This window comes from Sporobolomyces salmoneus (genome assembly GCF_050403485.1).
Source record: "Sporobolomyces salmoneus JCM6883 DNA, S_salmoneus_JCM6883_v1_ctg24, whole genome shotgun sequence".
Lineage (NCBI taxonomy): Eukaryota > Fungi > Basidiomycota > Microbotryomycetes > Sporidiobolales > Sporidiobolaceae > Sporobolomyces > Sporobolomyces salmoneus.
The window spans coordinates 25593-49281 of NW_027481139.1; the positions used below are offsets into that span (position 1 = coordinate 25593).

The 23689-nt window shown below is 52.2% G+C and overlaps 9 protein-coding genes across 9 annotated transcripts; 6 read left to right on the forward strand and 3 right to left on the reverse strand.

The window, feature by feature from the left end:
- Positions 1 to 207: 207 nt before the first annotated feature.
- Positions 208 to 1557, forward strand: JCM6883_005354 (CFEM domain-containing protein; the record flags this gene model as incomplete). Its single annotated transcript, XM_076632202.1, has 6 exons — positions 208 to 285; positions 351 to 426; positions 616 to 940; positions 1026 to 1140; positions 1291 to 1425; positions 1489 to 1557. The coding sequence occupies 6 exons, from the start codon at positions 208 to 210 to the stop codon at positions 1555 to 1557; spliced, it is 798 nt and encodes a 265-aa protein (XP_076487737.1).
- A 541-nt stretch (positions 1558 to 2098) lies between these two features.
- On the forward strand, positions 2099 to 3349 carry JCM6883_005355 (uncharacterized protein; the record flags this gene model as incomplete). Its single annotated transcript, XM_076632203.1, has 4 exons — positions 2099 to 2195; positions 2255 to 2600; positions 2664 to 3195; positions 3269 to 3349. The coding sequence occupies 4 exons, from the start codon at positions 2099 to 2101 to the stop codon at positions 3347 to 3349; spliced, it is 1056 nt and encodes a 351-aa protein (XP_076487738.1).
- Positions 3350 to 3501: 152 nt separating this feature from the next.
- Positions 3502 to 7068, reverse strand: JCM6883_005356 (uncharacterized protein; the record flags this gene model as incomplete). Its single annotated transcript, XM_076632204.1, has 4 exons — positions 3502 to 3652; positions 3742 to 6163; positions 6239 to 6418; positions 6480 to 7068. The coding sequence occupies 4 exons, from the start codon at positions 7066 to 7068 to the stop codon at positions 3502 to 3504; spliced, it is 3342 nt and encodes a 1113-aa protein (XP_076487739.1).
- A 137-nt stretch (positions 7069 to 7205) lies between these two features.
- JCM6883_005357 (M20 family metallopeptidase) lies at positions 7206 to 9437 on the forward strand (the record flags this gene model as incomplete). The annotated part of the gene is made up of 8 exons (XM_076632205.1): positions 7206 to 7228; positions 7279 to 7558; positions 7623 to 7821; positions 7890 to 8291; positions 8358 to 8652; positions 8716 to 9038; positions 9110 to 9212; positions 9356 to 9437. The coding sequence occupies 8 exons, from the start codon at positions 7206 to 7208 to the stop codon at positions 9435 to 9437; spliced, it is 1707 nt and encodes a 568-aa protein (XP_076487740.1).
- Positions 9438 to 9718: 281 nt separating this feature from the next.
- Positions 9719 to 13610, forward strand: JCM6883_005358 (basic helix-loop-helix domain-containing protein; the record flags this gene model as incomplete). Its single annotated transcript, XM_076632206.1, has 4 exons — positions 9719 to 10718; positions 10778 to 10930; positions 10998 to 11095; positions 11163 to 13610. 4 exons carry the CDS (start codon positions 9719 to 9721, stop codon positions 13608 to 13610), a joined length of 3699 nt encoding a protein of 1232 aa, XP_076487741.1.
- A 1960-nt stretch (positions 13611 to 15570) lies between these two features.
- JCM6883_005359 (uncharacterized protein) lies at positions 15571 to 17445 on the forward strand (the record flags this gene model as incomplete). Its single annotated transcript, XM_076632207.1, has 4 exons — positions 15571 to 16446; positions 16522 to 16784; positions 16858 to 17089; positions 17161 to 17445. The coding sequence occupies 4 exons, from the start codon at positions 15571 to 15573 to the stop codon at positions 17443 to 17445; spliced, it is 1656 nt and encodes a 551-aa protein (XP_076487742.1).
- Positions 17446 to 18035: 590 nt separating this feature from the next.
- MGT1 (methylated-DNA--protein-cysteine methyltransferase) lies at positions 18036 to 18767 on the reverse strand (the record flags this gene model as incomplete). Its single annotated transcript, XM_076632208.1, has 3 exons — positions 18036 to 18304; positions 18367 to 18454; positions 18522 to 18767. The coding sequence occupies 3 exons, from the start codon at positions 18765 to 18767 to the stop codon at positions 18036 to 18038; spliced, it is 603 nt and encodes a 200-aa protein (XP_076487743.1).
- Positions 18768 to 18986: 219 nt separating this feature from the next.
- On the forward strand, positions 18987 to 20831 carry TPP1 (polynucleotide 3'-phosphatase; the record flags this gene model as incomplete). The annotated part of the gene is made up of 8 exons (XM_076632209.1): positions 18987 to 19251; positions 19312 to 19429; positions 19491 to 19690; positions 19751 to 19819; positions 19885 to 20001; positions 20064 to 20221; positions 20297 to 20627; positions 20704 to 20831. The coding sequence occupies 8 exons, from the start codon at positions 18987 to 18989 to the stop codon at positions 20829 to 20831; spliced, it is 1386 nt and encodes a 461-aa protein (XP_076487744.1).
- Positions 20832 to 21632: 801 nt separating this feature from the next.
- Positions 21633 to 23632, reverse strand: JCM6883_005362 (glutamine synthetase family protein; the record flags this gene model as incomplete). Its single annotated transcript, XM_076632210.1, has 9 exons — positions 21633 to 21704; positions 21773 to 21892; positions 21959 to 22084; positions 22152 to 22296; positions 22370 to 22742; positions 22809 to 22983; positions 23051 to 23343; positions 23420 to 23491; positions 23563 to 23632. 9 exons carry the CDS (start codon positions 23630 to 23632, stop codon positions 21633 to 21635), a joined length of 1446 nt encoding a protein of 481 aa, XP_076487745.1.
- Positions 23633 to 23689: the final 57 nt, after the last annotated feature.

The following is a 23689-nucleotide window of genomic DNA, read 5'->3' on the forward strand; positions in this document are numbered from 1 at the left end:
ACGGGAAGTGACTTCGAAGTTATGACGAAATTAGGTGAAAACCCTTACGAGGTTTTTAGGGCTGTTTCAACCCTGCCAATAACGTGCTAGGTTTGCATCACCATAACCGTCATTCTTTTCTTAGACGGAGAACAAGTTCAACAAAAACGGAGATCTCCCTGTTCCTCTTCTCTCTCATCGCACTCGAATAGCCTTACATCTTCAAACATGTTCACCTCCGTCCTTATTGCCGCCGCTGCCCTCGCTGCGCCCGCTATCGCTCAAACCCTCCCTTCGAACGCTCCCGTAAGTTTCATCAATTATCCCTCTCGGCGAACAATTATGGCTGATCACTGCGATTGTCTTCGTAGGCATGCGCTGCTCGCTGCTTCACTGTCAAGGTTACCGAGGCGGGAACCCTCGCACCAGGAGCTTCTGATGTTGCAGGTCAGTTTCATTCCCTTCCTCTCTTCCTCTGGACGCATTTGCAAGCGCGAGTGTAGGCATGTGCTATTGGTACAGCCAGGTCGAAGACGTGATCTCTGAAGCGGTGGAAAAGCGAGTTCGGATCATCACTCAACATTAATCGGATTTCCATCTTGTTCGTGAGCTGACACTCGCCCTCCTCGTTCGTAGGTTACTGCCAATCCCCCACCTTCGTTCAAGCTTACTACAACTGCCTTTACGACAACTGCCCCTTGGGAGATGTTGCTACTTCGGTCGGACTCGTCGGACAAGTTTGCGCGAGTCAAGGTGCCGCCGTCGTAACGTCTGGAATCACTGGAGCCGCTTCGTCCCTTCAAACCTCGATCCCCGTCTCGTCAGTAGCTAGTTCGGCTTCGGGGGCCGTCTCGAGTGGTGCATCTTCGGTTTCTGGAGCAGTCTCTTCTGGACTTTCGTCGGCCTCGAGCGGAATCTCGTCGGCGTCTGGTGCTGTCTCGTCTGGAGCATCGTCTCTCTCGTAAGTACTCTAATCTTTGCCTCCTCGCCGCATTGAGTCTTCCATCCGAACGCGAAACTAACTTACGAAATCGTCTCGGATTTAGTTCGGGAGCGTCTTCTGCCGTCTCGGAAGCTTCGAGCACCTTGAGCGGTGCCTCGTCCTCCGCATCGTCCTTGGCTTCTGGAGCCTCCTCGTCAGCGAGCGAGGCACTTTCTTCGGTAAGTTTCTCTCTTTTCTTCTTTCCTACCGAAATTCCTTCTGTGCTTGTCTCTCTCGACCGATCGGGTCCTGAGGGACTGCACAGATCTCCAATAGCTGTAATGTCAGTAGAGCTGACTCAATCGGACTTTGCCTTTTCACATTTCCAGGCTTCTGGAGCGGTAAACACTGCGACTTCGACTGCCGGCGGAATCCTCTCTTCGGTCGTCTCCCAAGCCAGCTCTGTCGCTGGTAGTGCTACCGGAGCTGTCGGAAGTGCCGCTGCTTCGGCGAACCCTACTTCTGTGAGCAAAACTTTCGCATACTTTCCCTTCGTCTTGAAACTAATCTTGTTTTTGTCGATACAGGGCGCCTCGACTTACGTCCCTGGTGTTTCGCTTGCCCTCGTTGGACTCCTCGCCGCGATCTTCGCCTAATCCACCTAATTTCGTTCTTTCACCTTAAATAAATCCCTACAATATCATCTTTTTCGCATCCCTCCCAACCTATGTGCATGTCAACCACACACACACGATCTCCCTCTCTATGTCTTTCTATCCCCTCAAATGCTGGTCAACAGCTGTAGCGATTATTTCCTTTACTTAATTATTTTCTCCTCTGGATCTGCTCCGAATCATCGTCGAGTTGTCTATAATGAAGTTCGAACGTTCTCAGTTCTCCGTTTTCAGTTTTTGGTCCAGCGTTGACGAGAAGGTGTTCAAGATTTGACGACAGTGACGCTCGCAAAACGGATTACGCTCCCAACTGGCCGCATGGGTCTATTCGCAAGAGTTCTAAGTTCGACGGATTATGACGAGCGAGACGAAATACGCATACGGTCCAAACTCAACTTGGAGCGATCGCGAGAATTTCTCGCCTACGTATTCTCTCAACTTTGTCTTTGACCACACTTCGCTCGGCGACTCGTTCAACTTTTGGCTTCTTCTCTCTCCCAACCTTTTCAAACCTCACGCAATTATGGACACCATCAAGCACCTATTCAGCTACGGCTTCTCTCAAGCTCAAGTACCCTCTCTCGTCGGCAAGACTTTCATCGTTACTGGAGGTTCAGCAGGTGGGGAGATTCTCTCATTTTTGACGAAGATACAGAGACTGACGCACGAAAGTTGACAGGAATCGGACTTTCAATCTCTCGCACTCTCTACTCTCACGGAGCTCGGGTCGTCATCGTCGGAGGTCAACAACATCACATTGACGGAGCAGTCGACTACATCAAGAGCGGAGACTTGAAGTACGCACCAGAAGCGTACGCGCAGGGATTCGGCTCGCAAAAAGACAACTCGGCTGATGGAGGAGAAGAATCGGGAGAAGTCGAAGCGCACCTTTGCGAGTTGAAAGATCTCAAGGCGGCTAGTGAGCTCGCGAAGAAGCTAGCAGAGAAGGAAGAGAGACTCGATGGATTGTTGCTCATCGCCGGATTAGGAGTCAACGCTTTCGAATTGACGAAAGACGGATACGAGTGAGCTGTGGTCTTTCTTCTCCTCGAGTCTTTCGTCTCTGCTGACCCTTGAGTCGCCGTTAGCTCTCACTTGACGGTCAACTCGATCTCGCAAATCGTTCTCCTCTCCCACCTCCTTCCCGTTCTCGAGAAAACGTCGAAACTTCCCGAATCCGACGTCCGAATCGTCAGCATGTCGTCCGAGCTTCACCGCGCTACCTTCTTCGCCGACATCAAATTCGCTTCAGAAGATGAGTTCAAGGAGAACCTCGAGCCTCTACGACTTTACTCACGATCGAAATTGGCCGACATCCTGCTCATCAAACGACTCGTCCAGCTCTACCTTCAGCCATCTTCTTCCGTTGTCGCCTTCACGACTCATCCTGGAGCAGTCGCTACCGGACAGGTGGATCAATACAAGGACGCGTACGGAGAAACAGCAGGAAACCTTATCAAAGCCACCTTGCCCACTGTGATGCGAGCTCCCGATGACGGTGCCTTGTCCGTTCTATGGGCTTCGACTTCCAAGGACGCGAGGGAGAAGTACGAGAGTGGAACTTACTTTGCGAATCCCGACCAAGACGGCAAAGAGACGAACGAGGCGAAAGATCAGCAAGTGAGTCTGCGTTCTTCTCCTCCTCTTTGTAGCGCCATTCGATTGCTGACGGTACTCTTCCTTCGTGCGATAGTTGATCGAGAACTTCTGGAACCAAAGTATCAAGATCATCGAGAAAGTCGCGCCTGGCGGTTTGGGACCGTTCAAAGCTTGAGACGCTCGTCTACTCTTCCCTTCTCCGCGTTGTTACCCAGTCGTTTTTGTTGTCTCGTTAATTGTGTACCTTTCCCAATCAATCTTTGTTTTCGAAACTGTTCACTTCATTGCGGAAGCTTCGTTTCTCGGTGAGATCGGGTGAGAGATCCTTCACTCGACGACTACCCAGAGTGGTTTCTCCAGCCTCGTCTCGCTACCGTCCGCCAGATCTACCAACTTTAATTCTTCCAACACGTGAGCTCCCGGCGAAATGGCCAGCATTCGGAGTCCGAGAGACGCGCAGCTATCCGGGGCGAGAGGACTACATTCGTGTCGAACGGGAATGGGCGGGAGAGGAAATGGCTCAGCTGAAGATCAAAATAGTTCGCGCAAGTGAAGGAAAGGGCTCACCCGATTCGAATACCATTCTCTAACGGAACGAGAGTAGCGTAATCTTCCATCTTCCCGCTTGAGTTCTGAGCGGCTACCGCTGACCTGACGCCAAGTTCTTGCCCTCTCGGTTTCGCTCCCTCTCCAGCTCGACCTCCTCCGTTGGCCATCTCTCCCTCCTTAGGACGACGACCGGTGGGAACTCCGACAACAAAGCGCTTGACTTGATCCGTTTGATTAACGACAAAGAGTTGAACGAGGAAGACGTCGAGTAATCCAACTCGAGGCATGCGAGAAGTCCGGAGAGCGTTCTTCTGCGCTTCAGAGTATTGTATCGGGGTAGTCGTCCCATTCGTGAAAGAGTCGAGACTGGGCGAATCGATCGGAGACGGGGAAGTGGGCGAGGCGGGGGAAGACGGGGGGAAATTGAATGAAGCGTGATGAGTTGCTGGAGGAGAGAGCGTCGAAGTCAAACCAGGAAGAGTCGCTGGGGGTAGTTCGCTCATACCGGGATTCGTGCTGTTGCTCCAGAGATTATTGAGGGGACGACGAGATTTGACCGTGCGAAGGGGAACGAGAGAGACGGTGACGAGAAGCCGACCATTCGGTACCGATTGAGAGAACTGTTGGTACTGCAGACCGTCGATCTCAGAGGGGCGAGGAGGGAGAGATGACTGCGGGGGTAGCGGCGGTAACGGACTGTTTGAACCTGTCGGCGGGACGAGGCCCAAGCCTAACCCTCCAGATTCTCGATTGGTCGCTCCTCCTCCTCCTCTTCCTGCGTCGACTGTATCCCAGCTAGTGATTCCTTCACTCGTACTGGCGTTGGTACCTTTGCCAATCCCGAGTCCACTCATCCAACTGCTCCTTCGATTACCTTCTGCAGTTTGCGTCGGCTGAGGTTGTAACGGTAAACTATTTCTCGTTACTCCCGGTGAGACGGGATTCATCGGAGGCGGAGTCTCAGTTTGTCTCCTGTTCGGGAAAGTTGCCGAGGTCGGAGTCGATTCTTGTGAAGCGGGAGGTAAGGAGAAGAATCGGCGAGGAGCGGCTGCCGGACCTGAAGTCGCGATGTGAGGTAGAGGTGATGGTCTCCTGGAGGATCCGTGACGCTGAGGAATAGGTCGCTCCGGATACTGTGGAGGTAAAGGCAGATGCGAACCTCCTCTTCGACCAAGAACGGGAGACTTGAGCGAGAGAGACGCGAGAGAGGCCATAGTGTGACGTTTTGAGCCTGCGATCGACTCGATCTCTGTTTGATGAACGTGTCCATTGGCGCTGGTCGACAGGGGTCGGATGGCCGAAGGAGGGAGAAGCGGAATCTGACCGACAGCGATTGAGGAAGGTCTTGCAAGTTGTCGAGAACTGGAGGGATAGGAAGCCGCAGGAAGGAGGTGAGCTTGAAGTGGAGGAGGTTGGTAGGCGAACGAAGAGATGTCGATGGGATAATTCGATCTTGACGAAATCTCCTGAGTCGGAGAAGTCCATTCCTCTTTCTCCTCGTCCGCATTGCTACTCGTTTCAGCTTCTTCGACAGTATATCCTTCCGATTCAATCGCCCGTTTCCGCCTCACGAGGACTCGTCCTCTGACCGTTACTTCGAGATTCCTCCTGAATACTTCCTCCCTCTTCTGTCTCTCCCTTTCTCTTTCCCGTTCTCTCCTTCGGTCCAGTTCGTCCTCCTCATCTACTTCGTCAAAGATTCCGTCTTCGCCCGACGTGCCGAATCTAGCAGTAAACCGCTGAGACGGACTCGTAGCGACTGCGATCGGTACGCTCGAAAGCCCTTCATTTGCTTGGTCCAAACCGAGACCGGCAAGCGGGAGGGTCTGCTGTCGCTGCCGTTGCTGTTCGAGTAATTGAGATGAAGGTGACAGAGATAGTTTATAGATGTAGTTGAGTTGATCGTTTGAGCCGAGTCGAATTCTCCTCTGATCCTCCTCCTCCTTGTCGTCTGAGCATGCTGCGCTTGTCACTCGTTTAACTTCTACGTCACTCGAGCTGCCGCCAATCGAAGATTCGATACCACCCCGTGCTGAAGTGGCCCTGACTTTTACATCCTCAATCTCGAACGCTTGATCCGTATCTCTCGGTCCGGCCAATTCGAGCAAGACCACCATCCCTCCCGACGAAGCAGAAGTGTCATGTCCGTGCCCCCCTCGTGAGCCGGTGTCGTCTGGTATTGAACAATCGATTGTCCTGAAGGAGACTTGTAACGGTCTCCGTAGGTCGAACGTTTTCAGGATCGATCTTCGAAGGAGAGGTGAAGGCGCTACGAGAGTCGGGTCAAGAGAGGTAGAGTTCAGAGAGTAGGATCGAGAGTGACGACGGGCATGGGGGGAAGGTGGAGCGGTCGATAGGGGAGCTAGGAACGAGGGAGGAAGACGAGAGAAGGGGAGATGGAAAGACTGAGATGGACCGAGTGATGATAGCAAGTTGACATCTGATGATATTGAGGAATATGGATCAATTAGATGAGCGTAGTTCAGGTTGCGCCAGAGCAGAAAGGAGGACTAACCGTCATAAGAATCGTCCATGTAATCTTCCTCCGCCTCCTGTCTACTTTCTCCCTCGGCATTTTCGCTCGATCCATTGACTTCTGTCAAAGCGAGTAGTCTGTCGAGCTTCGGTTCGTCCCTGAACGTTACAGTCACCGTCAAAGCGAGTTTGGGTTCGTGAAATGAAGTTTGGATGTAAGCTGTGACGAGAAGGTCGTTAGAACAGTTGGGTGATCTTCGAAGATAAGAGTGAGTACGTACGAAGGGCAGAGCTGAACTCCCACACCCCTGTCCAGTCACCTTCGAGTGTTTGTCCGATCCAAACTTTCGATTGTTTCTCGCCGTCTCCTCCGCTTTCGTCATCGTCTCTTTCATCGAACGATTTTGTCGAAACGAGTACAGATTCGCTCGTAGTAGGATCAACTGTCGTCGCGGAATTCGAGGTGGAAGGATGAGGATTTGGCGTGAGAGGGAAATGTGAGGATACGAGAGCGGAATGAGTTCGAGGAGGTGGAGGCGGGCGGGTTGCAGCGGATTCGTAGTAAGACATCGAGGTTGCCAAGGTAAGGTGGGGTTCCGGTAGAGACTGGAGGAAGAATGAATGGGCTTGAGGTCGAGAGAGCGAAGCAGACGAGGCGAGCGTTAAAACGAGGTAGAAGGTCAGGCTCTCATCGTAGTAGGTAGTATGCCGCTGTCTAGACTGTAGAAGAGCGTTGATCCAGGCGTCTGTAGTTGAATCAGCTGGAGAAGAGAGAGTTGACGGATGAGGTGGGCAATGTGAGAGAGAGGAGGGATACGGAACGATTATCGACAGCTGGGCATCGTTGAAGAGGTTTACTGGGTCTGTCATGTCATATGTCGAGGCCGAATCTGGTCGGTCGGAGTCGAGGGAGCGGAAGAGAGCGTTTCATCTCTTTCGTCCGTTTCCTCTCTATCCGACACTTCAGAGTGAGTAGAATCCCTCGAGATATCACTTGAATAGAGCTGATGATTGCCTGTTCCCAAGAGCAGTGGGTCATCTACCTCTCCCAAGCAGCAGTCACGAGTCTCCCTCATCGAGCCGATCTCACCGATACCCTCTCGCGCTCCTCCTCTTGATCCCTTGCGCGTTCTACCTCTCGTTCCCGACGACTCTCAGTCTATCGTCGATTGTCCCTTCTTCTCTCGGTCACTCGTGTTCTCATTCTTCTCTAGTAACCGATTCTCCGCTTTCGAACCATGCGGCCGCTTGTCCCGCCCAAGTCGATCCACTCGACAAGGGTGAGAATTGGGATCCGAAGGATGAATCCGAAGACGTCAAGAAAACCATCATCGAGAGGCTTCAGGGAGCTGTTAGAATCGTAAGTTTCCAGTTTTGCCATATCCCCCGTTTCGTTTCGAGCTCACTCCGTTGCCTTGACATAGCGCACGGAATCCTTCGATGACATGAAAGATATACCAGCGGAGGAACCGCGCTTCGCCGTCTTCGCCGACTTGCACAAATACCTTGAACAGACGTATCCGCGAGTTTACGAGAACCTTCAGGTCGAGAAAGTGCAAGAGTATGGTCTCTTGATCACCTGGAAAGGGAAGATGGAAGGCAAACCTATCGTCCTCATGGCCCGTGAGTACCCCTATTTCAACTCAGATGGAGAGGATTTGTCGACTGAATTCGATTTTGAATCCCGAAAGACCAGGACACGGTTCCCGTTCCGGCCGCTACCGAGAAATCCTGGACCTACCCACCCTTCTCTGCTCATCTCGATTCGGATGGCTGGATCTGGGGACGAGGCGGAGCCGACTGTAAGAACACTTTGACGGCTATCTTCACGACTTTCGACAAGCTACTCTCCGAAGGTTATACCCCCGATCGAACAATTATAGCTTCGTTCGGATACGACGAAGAGATAGGCGGAGCTCGTTCGGCAAAGTATCTCGCGAATGAACTCGAGGATCGGTACGGAAAGGATGGGATCGCGCTCGTGCTCGACGAAGGGTTCACGGGAGTCGATGAAGCATTCGGTCAAAAATTCGTTAGATTTGGAGTGGCAGAAAAGGGCGCGGTCAATCTCGACCTCGAAGTCTTCACGCAGGGTGAGCCACAAATGTCTCGTATCCTCCGACCTCAGTTGAGCTGCCTTCTGACCCCGTTCGCCTCAGGTGGACATTCATCTGTCCCTCTCGGCCCTCACACCGGTATCGGAATCCTCGCAAGATTGTTAGTCGCCCTCGAAGACAACCCAAGCAAAGTCAACCTCAAAGCTGGCAACCCCATGTTGAGCTATCTCAACTGCGCCGCCGACTATGGCGACATGCCGAAAGACTTGTCGAAGAAAGTTCGTAACTCAAGGAAGTGGCAAGAGTTGGGAGAAGCACTAGCCGCGAGTGATCCGATTTTGCGATCGTTCTTGAGCACTTCTCAAGCAATCGATCTGATCAACGGCGGAGTTAAAGTGTGAGTTACTGCTTCCATTCTTCGTTACAATACCGGCTGAAACTTCTCTCAATTGTCGGACAGTAACGCTCTCCCCGAAGTTTCGACGTCAACCGTCAACTACCGCATCGATTTCCTATCTTCCGTCAACGAAACCCTCTTTCGCATCTCCTCTATCCTCTCACCCGTCGCTGCTTCCCTCAACATGACTTTCTCAGCCTTTGAAGAGGACGATGGAAAATCGCTCGATTCTCCTCGTAAGAATCACGTCAAGCTCTCTGTACGACCTGGATCGGAGATCGACCCTGCACCTCTGACCCCTACCGAAGGGGCGGCGTGGAACTTGATGGCTGGTAGCGCTCGTTACGTCTTCCCCTCCTCAGTCGTGGCGCCGTCCGGAATGATCGGTAAGTCTCGATCAATTGAGCCTGCCCTGCCTCTCTGCCTTTCGCTAATCAGGATCTTCCGCTGCTCGTAGCCAACACCGATACCAAACATACCTGGTCTCTGACTCGTAACATCTACCGTTTCTTACCGAGCCCACTCGAGTTGGTCAAAAATTTTCACACGGTCGACGAAAGGCGAGTCTCAGCTTCACTCTTCTACCGCTACCTTCTGGAGTTCGATTCGAGATTCTTTCCACTACCTCGAACGAGACTGTTATCGTCGCTGTCTCGAATTGAGAGAACCGTACTGACGGAAAACAAAATTCCATGCTCCACAGAATTCATGTCGATGCTCACTTCAGTTCGATCAAATTCTACTACAAGCTCATCAGGAATACAGAAGGATGGGATGCTGACTAAAAGGATCTGAGGCGCGATTGAGAACGAGCGGAGAAGAGAGAGGAACAAGGGATGAATATCGAATTTTGTGTTTTGTTCAAGTTTTGTTGCAGACCTGTAAATATGCTGTTTCGTGTCGCGAACGTATTCGATTCATGCACTGTTTCAGGATCCGTAGAACATACCGCGTTTTCCATGTTTTTTTGCGGTGTCGAACGATGCGAAATTCGAGGAAAGGCTGTGTCGTAATCTTTTCCTTCTCTCTCATCTCCTCTCACCATACAACCCTCGCCGCTTTCACCATGACGAGTTACAGCACCAATGGTGCCCTCGACTCGCATTGGCAGACTCCACCGCCCGACCCGACGAACTTCCTTGATCAAAATAGAGGATCGTACGACGACCAATTACTCGACATTTTCGCAGCTGAACCGTTCCCGCCTTACTCTACGAACGTACAGGGAGGTGGACAGGATGTATATGGAGGTAGCAACTCGAGGATCGCGAGCGGTGGAACTTACGATGGTTCGACTTATTCCGAATCGGCGAGTTCGCCTCAGGGCAGTCTCTCCTACGCCTCCTCGACTGGGTACACGACGGGCAATACGAGCTTCGGAGGAACGGGTACAGGGATGGACTTTGACTTGAATTCGATATTCACCGCCCCGAGCGGGAGTGGTTCGATCGGAGGTGACTCTCCTCCGTTCGACTTTGGAGGTTCGTTGGTGTGCGACTTTGACACCTCTGGACTACAAGGAATCTTCCCGAATCAGCAACAAGCTCGAATCTCCCAACTTCCGTTCCAAGGCCTCTCCCCTCCTTCGAATACAACTTCTCCCCCTCAAACCCTACCGCATACGAGCAATTACCATCCTCAGCTTCACTCAAACCCCTCGTTGCCGCGTTATCCTTCGCAGTATCTCGCTCCGAACCAGGCGGCTCAATCAGTCGGTCAATCGTATCCCACTCCTTCCCGTAATCCTTCGATCTCGTCCGGCGCTTCTCCCTCCTCTCTCCCCCCCGGCTCTTACCTCGATCAAGACTTTGCCACTTCAAAACGGCGACGCGTCACCTTGGCCGAGACCGCTGGTCTCGTAGCTCAGTCTCAGCCGCAGCACTCGTCTTCTTACGCTCCGACTGCCTTCGCCGTCAAGCCGGACACCTATCAGCAACTCTCCTCGAACCCTTCGATTCAGTCTCGTACGGTACAACAGGCGGTCACGGAAAGGAAAGTAAAAGCGAGAAGTCCGGTTGAGCTGATTGCCAACGCTGGCATTTCGAATGTCAACGTCTACAATCCTCGTAAGCTTCACAAACCACTCTCATCTTGACGGCATCACTAAGTCATACTTCTTGTCCAGCTACGTATCAACTTTTACCGAAACCTGTCAACGTCGCTTCGAGCACTGCTCAAGGAAAGGGGAAACGAATTGCATCGTCGACCTTCTCGCTGGGCAACGAGGACAAGTCAGCTGCTGGAGGGAAGCGCAAGAAGGCTGCCGAACGAGGTCACAGTACGTTCTACCCTTCACTTTCTGCCCTGAGAAGCAAAGTGAATCTAAACCTCGCAAACGAAACTAGACGCGGTCGAGCAGAAGTATCGCAACAGCATCAACAACGCTCTCGCGACGCTACGAGATACGATTCCCGCCTTGAGGCATCTCAAGCCGCTACCTTCTGTACGCTGGACCTTTCTTCACCGGCAATGGGGAGTCTTCTTCTGACGATTTGTGCGCTTGTCGATAGATGCCTGTCTCGAAGCGCAAGGCGTCTCAGTTCACTCTCCCTTCAAGTGTCGCTACCGTTGCCCCCCAAGGTCTCGTAGACGGAGTCACGCCCGCCAAGACCTTGTCGAAAGGAGTCATTCTCAACAAAGCTATCGAATACATCGACTACCTTCGCTTCGCTCGCGAATCGCACAATGAGGACCTCGAGATGTTGAAAGAAATGGTCAAGACGATGGTCGGGGGCGGAGAACAACTCGTCGCTGAATTCGAAAAGAGACGAGACGAACGAGAAGCGGAACGAGTCAAGGAACGCGAAAACGAAAGGGAGGAAGGGGAAGGCGACGACGAAGGCAGCGGAGACGGAGAAGTCGACGAAGAGGAAGAGGACGAAAAGACTGAACCAACTGTCCCGAAGGGGAAGAAGGCGGCAGCCCCGAAGAAACGTGGCGCGCCTACGAAGAAAGACGCTTCTCCACCCGTCAAGACGAAATCTATGGTCGCCAACGACATGCGAGGTTCGACCGTCTCCCTTCCTTCTCAGCAAATCTCGCCTCCTCTCACGTCCGAATATCGTCACATTCAAGCTCTCAACGCTGCTCACCTCGAGAGCATCACCGCTTCTCACCCTGCTGCGACTCATACTTTCCCTCCTTCGCCAGTATCCTCCGACGATCATTCAGTGTCGCCTGCCGCCCTCGTTGTCGATCCTGCGCAATACCAATCTTACGGCGCTCAACCTCCTCGAGTTCTTCTCGCCTCGTTCATGGGTCTCAGTTTCGCAGGAGGAATCGGGTACGACTGGAGTACGGCAACAGCGACAGCCGAAGAAGCCAGTGCAGTCGTCGGCAGTGCCTGGACGAGTCGTCTCGCCCGTCGTTCTCTCGTCTCGGCAAGTCAAGGTCCACTCTTCGACTCGGTTCACCCTTCTCTCCTCACCGGTCTCGTCGCCCTCGGTCTCGCCTCCATCATCGTTTCGCTCGTCTGCGTCGTTTACCCACTACTGAAATCTCCTGCCTCCTCTCCTCCGCGATCCGACTCGCGTCGTTCCCGAGCCCTCTCCTCACTCGCGGCCTCCGTCCCCACCTCGAGCTCTTCGACTTACTCTATCTCGAAAGTGAACGCCCTCGATGCAAGAAAGGACTTACCCAATCTCGTCAATGCACCTTCTTCGCTCTCCCTCGTTTTCCACCTTGTCGCAGAAGCGATCACCTGGTTCTTCGCATCGCAAGTCGGGTTGAGCTGGTCGACTAAGGAAGGAGCGATTCCCTCGGAGGAGAACGTCGAGAAGGCCGTCGCCTGGATCCGAATCGCCGAAATCGAAGCGACGGTCGGCTCCGAATTATCCCATCTATCTCGACTCTACACTTTCCTTCATCTATCAAACTTTTCTCGATCGCCGTCTTGGCCGCAAGTGACCGCTTCGACTTCCCTTCCCGCTGTCTCGGCACTCCTCTCGACTCATCTCCTCTCTCGCGGCCACGTCCGATGGGCTCAAAGTCTTTGGAGCACGGTCTCGTCTCAGCGCAAGAGGAACGACTCGGTCAACCCCTCGGATTCTTTCGTTGAAGTTGCACTCGACGCCGATTTCGAAACGGTTCGACTCCTCCTCGACCCTACACTTTCGCCTGAGCGGTCGGACGACGACTTTGCCGCACCACATGATACCGTTCCTCTTCTTCGAATCGCCGATGCGGCGTGCTGCGACGCTCTCGAGGACGTTTGGAACAAGATCTTCACTTCGGTCGTTGATTCGACTTGCCCTCCTCACACTGCCACCGCCATACCCTCGAAGGAGAAACTCCGCTTGCTTACCAAGAATGGCGACCTGGAGGAGACGGTCGACGTTGTCTTGAAGTCCTCCGTTGAGGGGTCTGAAGTTCGAAGTCTCGCGGTGATGACTCGCGCAATTCTCGACACGTTCTCGGTTCCTGAGGAGGAGGAGGACTCCGCCGACAAATCTCGTATCATTGCGAAAGCCTGCATCAACACGCTGCTCACCGAAGCGAAACAAGGAGGACCGTTCAGCCGATTCGCTTCCGCCGCCCCTCTTTGCCGCCTACTTCTTCCCTCCCTTCCTACCGATCTCGTCGCCTCCTTCCCTCCTCTCCATTCGGCTTTGAATGCTGTCGATCACCTCGCCGCAACCACTCTAGCATGGCTCGTCCTACGTCGTGAGAACTTGGACCTTCTTTCCGATCGTTCCGCCTACCCTTCTCCTCCTCCATCCCCCACCTCGACTCCTTCGCCTCTCTTCGACAAAGTCAACCTCAAAGTGCATTCTCAAGCTCTCGCGGTCCGACAACTTCTCGCTGACAATGTCTTCCGCAACCTCGAGACTTCAACCGTTGAAGATGGATCGATTGACTTGGACGAGGCAAAGGATCTGCTCGTAGATGCTTTGACTAGCTTAGCACGTCGCGCAGCTGGTTTAGGTTCAAGAGATGACGATTCCGGAGTCGAATTGTAAAACTTGCTGTAGACTTTTCCCCTTCTTTTTCCTTCTCGTTTGTTGTCGCTTTTTTCGTGAACTGTACATACAGTCGTTCTTTCTTCCGTCATACAGCAGTGAGCGAGGTGGTACAGTCGAACATCGAAGAGTGTCTCTCATCGGAAGCGAGATCTTGTTTCGGTTTCTCTTTCCTTTCTTCCTGCGCGTATTTCGAACTAGAAGTCGGGGGGAACAACTTCACATTGAACGCTATCGACGTTCCGTACTGTACAGCTAAAGCTACACCTGTAGTGCTTGACTTTGTCGCTATCGACTCGCACAAGCGGTGTGATCGATCCTTCTGTTCGATGCAAATTCGCCACGCAGAGCGGCGACGACTCCTTCAGACCGAGCCGCGATGCTCAATCTCCTCTCCCTCTTTTTTCTTTTTTTCGCCGTCTACCAAGCTCATCTATCGTGACTTGATCATTGACTCTCGTTTCGACGGAGCACCTCGAATTTGAGCCCCCGTCGGAAACGAATGATCGTGAACTTGAATCCGCCGGTCTACGGCCCGGCCTACTGTCTACCCGTTGAACGGTGCGGTACAGTACTGTAATTGCTCTCTACATTGTGAATTTCGACTTCGTTTCGCAAAATGTCAAAATAAAGTTTGAGAGAAAAATTCCACGTTCGTGAGGAACAAATTCGAGAACGAGGAAGGCTCGAGCGGCTGAACTTTGAGCTCGAGTTCTCTCTTCTCTTCCGAGGAGCTCTCTAATTCGGGATCTCTCAGATTCTCTCGCTCGTTTACGAACACTCTAAATATGTATTCTTGTGTCTCTGGATGTCGGCGGGTCGCAGAGGTGCAGTCGCCTTCCTTCCTTCCCTTTCTTTCCTCCTTTTCGCTTCCCTTTCTTCCTTCGACATTGTGTTCTTTTGTTCCAGACCCCGCAAAGTCGACACCTTCTTTGGAAGAGGATTTTCGGTCGACAAGGCACTTCGAAACGTTGCATTTTTGAGATTTTGAACCCTCGATTCGACTCCCCCTTGGCTTCGATCGACACCTCTGCATTCTGCGACGAAAACTCTCTCCTCACACTCCCACAACACGCAGAAGACCTCCCTTCTCGTCTCCTCTGCCTCTGCACTCGATCACTCATTCAAAGTCTCCTCAAACTCAGAGCCGTCCACCTGAACAAAGGCAACAACATTCAGTCAACCTCGTCGGACGCGTTTCCCCTCAAGTGAAGTGGTTGAGTACGACGACGATAACGCAAGTAAGCTGTGAGTGTCGCGTTTTCCCTGAGAAGGTCGTGAATTAGGCGGAAGGGAATTCAAGTAGCAGGAGAACCGAGCGAAGCTTTTTCGCTGGATCCTGCAATTATCTCCCGTTCGTGGGCATTGATTCACGAGACAGAGCCGGAACTGACGTCGCTTAGCTCTACTTGGTGTGCCGGCAACAGATAAACGAGTGAAGCGAACGAATCCTGCCTGCTTCGACACCCATTCGAGTACTTTCCTGCCAGTAGATTACCCTCACCTCCTTATCCGCGAATACATTCGACCCTGCCATAAGGAACGTCGAGATTGAAACGTGCGTGCCGTCGTTGGACCGGTAAGCGCTTGTTTTTTCTCGATGTTGAACGGTTCCCCCCTCAGTCCATTTCCTGATGGAATTCCCCTCCCTCTCCTTACTCCCTCTCCTTTCTTCTTGCTACTATCGCCAACCTACACCACTTGGCTTCTCCTTCACTTCCCTGTCTGTAGCCTACACCCCTCGTCAAGAAACTCCGCAAGAATCACTTCGACGCACGGCTCTCTCTCGACTTTCACTCAACTAGTCCGCTCGTCTCTTTAATCAAGCGTCTCGGTCTAAGTTAGAGGTACGTACCCTTCCCGTCTTTTCTCTCTCTCTCGGATGATAGCTGATGCCAGTTCGACTCCTCCTCTGCCATTTCTAGTTCTTGACCACCTTCGCACAAACTAGTCAGCAATCATGACGGACAACACCGCTGTTCGACTACCTCTCACCTTCACGACTCCCAGCTTCTCTCAATCTCGATTGGACAAAGGAAGACCCGTCTCGATGGCACTCGCTTCCGGTTCCACCGCTCCTTTACCGACACCTCCCTTCTTCGCCGTTACTTCGAATGGTGTGGCGAAAGATTCTTCGGTCCCCCGATCAGCCTACCCCTTCACCTCTCCTGCGACTCCTTTGACTCCCAACACTCCCTCGATGTGCGGACTTCCGACTCCTTCCACTTCCGACACTGACATGGTCGACGCTTTCGCCACTCCTCCAATGTCGCGAACTCTTCCTTCCCAAGTTGGCGCTCGCTCTCTCGGTCTCCTCAACATTGACACACCGCCGACGTCGAACGGCAAACTTCCTTCGAAAATGGGCAAGGCCGCGAGTCTGAGGTCGCCAGTCATGCCTCTCACTCCTCCTCTCACCCCTCCTTACTCCGATCACTCTGAGCTTCACCCTGCCTCTTCGTCTCTTCCCCTTCCTCCTTCGCCTTCGCCGCAACCGACAACAGTTTCCGGTCGTGCTCTCCTTCACCATCGTCTCCACCCTCTTTTCGAATCTTCGTACCACCTCCGCGAAGAACTCGGTTCGGGAGGTTTCGGTTTCGTCGTTCGAGCTGATCGCGTCTCGGACCATCTCTCCGTCGCAGTCAAGTTCATCGAACGCGCGAAAATTCCTGCGCACGGCTGGGTGAAATCGAGATCGTGGGGAGAAACGCCTGGTTTGACTCAACCTCCCGGTCCCAAGCTCGTACCGATGGAGGCCTTCGTCCTCAGGAGTATTCGACACGAAGGAGTCGTCGCTTTCATCGACCTTTTCGAAGACGACAAATACTTCTATCTCGTGCGTTCTCTTCCATTACTGTCCTACCTACCAGAGTGTCGGTCGCTGACACCGTTCTCCTCTCTTTCCCTCTAGGTTATGGAACATCACGGATCTCCCTGGCAATGTCCCGAGAAGGACATGATCTCTCGATCCGGACCTTCAGACCTTCCCGCTCTCACCGCTTCCTCGATGCAAGCTCAACCTCAACCTCAACCTCGCTACACCGATTCGCCCAAGAACCTGAGTCCGACGTCCTCGCCGACACTCCCATCCTCTCCCCTACCTCCTACATCTCCCGCGCTCTCTCCTCCGAGACCAGCTCCCATGGAACGACGGAGCTCGTGCGATCTCTTTGAGTACGTCTCTCCATTCCTGCTTCTCACTCCCAGGGATGACCTTGTCTGACACCTCCGGTCTTCCTCTTCGCAGATGTATCGAACAACACAGCAGATTCGACAATTCGACCGCAAAGTACGTCTTCGCGCAAATCGTCGAGATTGTCTACGCTCTCGGCCAAATCGGAATCTGCCATCGGGATATCAAGGACGAAAACATTGTCATCTCGAACGACTTCAAGGTCAAGCTCATCGATTTCGGCTCTGCTGTCATCTTTGATCCTCGTCAACCTGCTCCCCTTTACCATCGATTCCATGGAACTACCGTGAGCCGATCTCGTCTTCTTTCCTTCGCGCGCAAGTGGACGATGAGACTGACTCCGATCCCTTTCTGCAGTCCTTCGCTTCCGCCGAAATCCTTCGAGGTGAAGCTTACCAAGCACCTCCTTCCGAAGTTTGGTCGCTCGGAGTCCTTCTCTCGATTCTCGTCACTGGCGAATGTCCCTTCTCCGACGCTGAAGCCGCCAAGATCGGTAAAACGTCGCGACCGAAAGTTCGTCTCTCGCTCGAAGTGGAACACCTGATGCGATCCTGTCTGGAAGTCGATGTCGCAAACCGAATCACGATCTCTCAAATCCGAAGACATCCTTGGCTCGCCTCCGTCTACTCTCGACGACCATAGATTCGCGATTCACGACCCTTACTTCCTCTTTCATATCATCTTCGGGGTTCTCGGGATTGACGCTACGGCGTCGGCGGTTCTTTTCTCTCTCTCTTCATCTATTTTCAGTGCCCCTCTATGTTGTTTGTTCATTCACTCATTCTCGATCGATTCACCCTCGACGAGACTACTTCGTTTCATTTGCATCTTTCCCCTTGTCCTCACGTCGCTAGTCGACTTTATTACCATCATTTTCGTTCTATTACCCCTCTCTCTCTTGAGAACCGTCTTGTTACTTACTTACCTTACCTGAATAACGCATGCTGTTCCTCTCACGACAGTTTTACGACCCTGTAGCAAACTTCCTCTTACTACCCTCATCTTATGTCTAAAGTATCTCGATCTTTCGATCGCTCTTCTCTACCTGCTGGTGTTCGCTGTTGAGAGATGTACGATTGAGAAGCATGCGCTGAGAAAACGACTTTTCGAGAATCAAACTGACAACTTTCGGATTGAGCAACAACAGAAAACCTAGTGATACAGAACGAATGAAGTAAACGGTTGCGAGAGAGTGGATGCGCAGCTGCTAGAGAGAGTAGACGTGTTTGGGCTCAGACTCCCTTCCACCAACAGGTTTTGTCTTTTAAAAATCCCTTCGCATCGAATTTGACACCCTCACCCAACAACAGCTGAAGCTTCTGCGAAACTTTTGGTCCCTGCTCGATCGTGTCGGCCTTCCCTCGCGAGACATTCGACCACTTCTTCGACGAAGGTTTCTTGTTCCATTCTCCGGAGAATCCACCGATGTAACCGTTCGTCGCGATGATTCGATGACAGGGAACGAAAGGAGCGAATGGGTTGTTTCGTAAAGCCGATCCGACTGTTGGATCTAAGGTTGTCAGCACTCGGAGCAAGGGAGAATGGAAACACGATAGAATTTACCCGCTCGAGGAGATGATGACAAGATCGAAGACAGTTGTCCATAGGTCGAGACTTTTCCAGGTGGTACTTGCAGTAACAGATCGTACAACTGGCCGACCGCATTGAGGAGTTAGCGGTGAAAGAGAGCTAGTTCGAAAGAAGGGAAACTGGCTCACCCTCCACTGAAAAGCCGTAACTTTGGTACCTTTCTTCCCGTCCTTCGGTTCTCTTACGTATTTCGACCGTTCCGTAAGAGTTTGAGGGTACGGTGGACTAGACTCGATAGTCGGCGAGGGGTCGGTTTCGGAAAGAGTATCTTCGAGGACGATCACCTCAACGGTTGCCTCCGAGACAGCCCCTCCACGTGTTTGATCGATATATGCTTCTTTATCGACCGTTACTAGAGATTCAGGACGAGACATCGGCGGGTGAATGCGATTCGGAGATGAAAATGATGACGGCTGTTTTGTAGTCGTTTGCGGTCGTATCGAGAGTGTGGAGCTGTAGGTATCGAATGTAACTTCTCGTGAACGCGGCTGGCGGATCTCAGATGCTGAAGTGAAGGGAGAGAGGAAGATTCCTGACGTTCGCTCCTCTTCCTCTTTCCACCACCCAGTCTCTCAGACCATACTCGGGAGACGATGGTAGGAGGTAAGCAGCTATCTCCGACTCGATTGAGGCCGTCCTCACTCGCTCCCATGGTCAATTCAGCTCCGAACAAGCGATCTCTCTCCGACGCAAATCCGGGTCCATCTGCTCCTAAGCAAGTCAAGATGGCCCCGATCTTCGGCAAGGAACCTCCTCCAAAGATCCCTATCGAATTCTTTGGCAAGTCGATGACGGATAAAGGCTGTTGTCATTTCGCATTCGAAGATCCGAAACCTTCAAACAAGATCGCCGCTTTCGGTGAGTCTACCTTGCTCTGAGCCACTCGTAGACAAACAACTGACCCTATCCGTCGCTCAGACATGGATGGTACCTTGATCGTTCCGAAATCTGGCAACAAATTCCCGAAAGACAAAGAAGATTGGAAACTTTGGTCCCCTGAAGTCAAAGCCAAACTCCGAGCTGTACACGATCAAGGGTGAGTCTGTCTTCGATCGACGCATAGCATCTATACTGACTGGCTCCCGCTCGCGCGACAGATACTCGATTCTATTGATCTCGAATCAAGCTGGCAATCCGAAACAACAGAAATCGTTTCAGGACAAATTACCTCTACTCGCTCGTCACTTGGACGTACCTCTACGCGTCTTTGCTGCGCTTGATCGTAACATCTACCGAAAACCTGCGACGGGAATGTGGGATGTCTTCGTTGAGAAACACAATGGAGGTCTTGAGATTGGTTCGTTCAATCCCCTCGTTCTATGGTCGCAATGTTGACGCCGATATCTCTTCATACTAGACTATGAAAACTCGTTCTATGTCGGAGATGCTGCTGGGAGAGCTGCTGATCACGCCGATACCGATCGAAGTAAGCTCCTTTCCCTTCTTGCGATCTCGTCGAACTCGTCCTGATCTGACTTTCGTCCTGGACAGAATTCGCCATGAATTGCAATTTGCCATTCTTCACTCCGGAGGAGTACTTCAAGGGTGCTGCCGTCTCGAAAAGCTTCACCTTGAGCGGTTTCAATTCGAAACTTTACGATCATTCGCGTGAGTGATCCATTCAAATGTCCGTGACATAGGCTCTTACTCTTGACTGTGTCATCCTGTAGTCCCTCTCTTCACGCCTACCTCGACTCCACTCCTTCCTCGACGTGATTCCGAGTTTGACGATGAACCGTTGGACGTTGTGATCTTTGTCGGTTCTCCCGGAGCTGGGAAGACCTCTTTCTACGCGAAACACTTCCAACCGAAAGGTTACGTTCACATCGTGAGCTCTCAGATCGTTCATCCAATGCTTGCGCAGGCAGAAGGAAACTGACCACAGAGTCCCTCGATTCTGCAGAACCAAGATACTCTTCGCACTCGTGACGCATGTGTCCGACTCCTCCGCGAAACCCTTTCGTCTCCGTCTCCAAAGTCCTGCATTATCGACAACACCTCTCCCGCTGCCGCGACTCGTGACGTCTACCTCTCGATCCTTCGATCCGAATTCCCTAAAGTCAAAGCTCGTTGTTTCCTCTTCACCGCTTCGAAAGAGCTCTGTATGCACAACTCTGTCTATCGAGCGAGCTACGAAGCGGTCGATCCAGGAAATGGAAAAAAGAGGGAACTTTTACCTCAGATCGCATTCGAAAACTACGTCAAAGGGTTCCAGAAACCCACGCTTCAGGAAGGTGAGTCGTCTCTCCACCTTTGATCTGCCTCGTGTTCGCTCGAGGCAGTTGAACTGACTCGAGTCTCTCCATTTAGGCTTCAGCGAGATCAAACAGATTTTTTTCCGATTCGAAGGGACCCCCGAACAGAGAGAGAAGTGGGAACGCTGGCTGATCGACGTCTACCAAGTGCCCAAGCCGAAAAAGATGTATGGAAAGAGGTAGGCGGTCGAGGTGCCGTTCAAGGGAATTCGAAGGAAGAGAGGAGAAGGAGGAGAAGAAAGAAGGAGAGGAGAGTGTCCCGCTCTCCGAGTCACGGTTTGGTCGATGTCTCCGTGCTTCCGCGTTTCTCGTGATCGTCGTTTTTACAATCAGTTGTTGTACTTTCTTTACCGTTTTACTTTGCAACCCATTCCTTCGCTTCCTGTCGAGCCTGGCCTGCCGAGAGCAGCGGAGAATAGTAGCTGACTTCTGCCGCGTACCAGTTGCTCTGTGCTGGATGATAAGGCGGCAGCTTCTTTGACATCCGCGCATCAGAGTGGAAAGAAACGGGCAAGGACCGCAAAACTCGGGAGACACGTGCGATCGTGTTCGCTTCTAGATAGGGCACTTGAGAGATTGTGAGTGACCATCGAAAAACAGAGAGGACAGTCCTCCGCTGGCCCGTGGAGTATCCAGGGAAATCGCTGCCGATTCTGGCCTTGTTCTCTTCCTTCGTTCCCAATCGTGCAGTTCATTCTCTTTGTCGCTCTGCCTGCCACTCGGAACCTTGAGCTCCTCAGACTCCTGCGTGTCAAACAGCGAGAAACGGGATACAATGTACTCCGGCCGTCAAAGCTCAACGTTTCGCTCTCCTCCCCTGCTACCGAGCTCTCCTGCGAGTCCGTCTTCCAAAGCGTAAAGGCTCGTCTCGTGCTCGAGTACGCTCTCGTCTCACGAACTAACAGGCAACCCGTCCCGGGTCTACGGTTCTCAAGACATCGTTTTTTGCTGCCCACCCGTTAAATTACAAGTTACAGCGGGTTTCTATGCCAATTCGAGATACCTCTTGAGCTCCCAGTCCGTTACAGCTTGACTGAAGACGTTCCATTCGTTGAGCTAGAGAACGCGATATCGAGATTGTCAGCTTCTCGCGAATAAACGGTAAGAGAGGAAAGGTCACGCACTCGAGTAGCACCATAATGATCTACAAATTCGTCTCCAAGTACCTCGCGAGCGAGCGAAGTAGGAGCCATAAATCGTTCGGTGGCCGACAATAGACTTTTCGGTAACCTTTCGAGTTTGATCTGTTCGGCTCGAGACTAGGTCAGCCACCTTGTGACGAAGAGGTGGTTAAATTGAGGAGTGTTTACCTCGGAAGCAGCTGAACCATCACTCAATCCCTTCGTACTGATCGGAGGTCGGGTCAATTCAATCTTGTTTTTGATTCCTCGTAACCCCAAGCCCAACACCGCCGAGAACACGATATAAGGGTTCATCTGCATTCTCATTCGCTCGTCAGGACATGCCGAATCGCGAAGAATGAAGTAGGGGAAGTGAACTGACATCGGCACCAGGAACTCGAACTTCCAAGCGAGTACTCTTCGGATCAGCCATAGGGGGACTGATGATACGAACTGAAGCGACTCGGTTCTCATAGGCGTAAGATACTGATGTAGGTGCCCAGAACGATTCCACGAGACGTTTGTACCTTTCGAGGCGAGGCAAGCTTGAAATCAGCTCGAAGATCAAACTTGAGCGAGCAGTGAGAGACGGGAGCTCACCCGTTGATGGTAGGGACGAGACAAGGCATAATATCGGGTAAACCCTCAAGCACTCCAGCCAAGAACCACTCAGCCTCTTTACTGATCCTCTTCGTGTCTTCGTATTTCGCATCTTTTCTTCCTTCTTTCAAGTCTTCCGGTCCAACCGCAAATACGTTGCGACCCTCCTTATCCCTCAAGCTGATATGAACGTGACCTGAACAACCAGGTTGATCGGCGTAGGGTTTCGCCATGAAGGTAGGGAGGATTCCATGAGAAAGTCCGGTAGTTTTCGCGACGTATTTGAATAGTTGAGCATTGTCGGCCATGCGAAGGACGGGTTGATAAGCTAATGCGGATTCGAACACTCCAGGGCCAGTTTCGGTGTGATGACCTGGTTCGCAGAGCATTTCTCAGCTTTGAGCATCGAACCTGGAAAGAGTGAGTTGTGAAGACTTACCTTCGAGAGGAATTCCGAAAGATTTACAGTTGTCCCACAAGTCGTGAAAGTAAACATTGTTGAGCTGAGGACGAAGGAGAGAGTAACCGTGCATGCCTTTCGTGAGAGGTTCGAGGTTATGGAAATCTTTCTCGTAGATTGAAGTAGGCGTTTCGCGGAATTGGAAGAATTCATACTGGAGCGAGTGAGACGTGTCAGTCATTTACAATACGAACGGTATACGCAGCGAGAAGGAAGTTTACCTCTGCACCTGCGAAAGCTGATAGCCCTTCATCCTCAAGTTTCTTCACGACCTTGCTCAACGTGGCCCTCGGGCACGCATGCAGTCCTTCACCAGACTCAGGATCCATGAACGTAACGAGGAAGAAGGGGAAGCTTGGGAGCTGAGCAGTCGCATTCGTTCGTCGATAAGAGTTCAAATCGATTTTCGCAACCAAATCGCGGTATCCGTTCGAGAGGTTCGAGATTTTCAGTTCGGGTTGATAGGGCGAGTCGTGGGTGTCCCACCCGAAGACGACTGAACAGAAACCGAAACCTGAAAGGGGCAGAGAGGACGAAAGGAAAACGATTAGGTGGGGAAGAACAGGTCAAACTCAAAGGGAGAGACTTACCGGTGTCGAGGGAGGAGAGGAACTTGTCCTTGGCCATGAATTTGCCTCGGAGGATCCCATCAACGTCGACACCTGCAGAGAGAGCCCACACGAAAGAGAGATGTGAACGAGCGCTTAATCGCGGAAACGAGATAGAGCCGTACCTGCGAGTTGAACTCGATCGTCGTCCTTGATGAGGTCCTTGATCTGATCAGCGGTGTATGTCTCTGTCATCGCAGTAGTCGAGTGAATTGGAGACAGAAGAGATGTAGGAACTCTAGCTCTCATCTC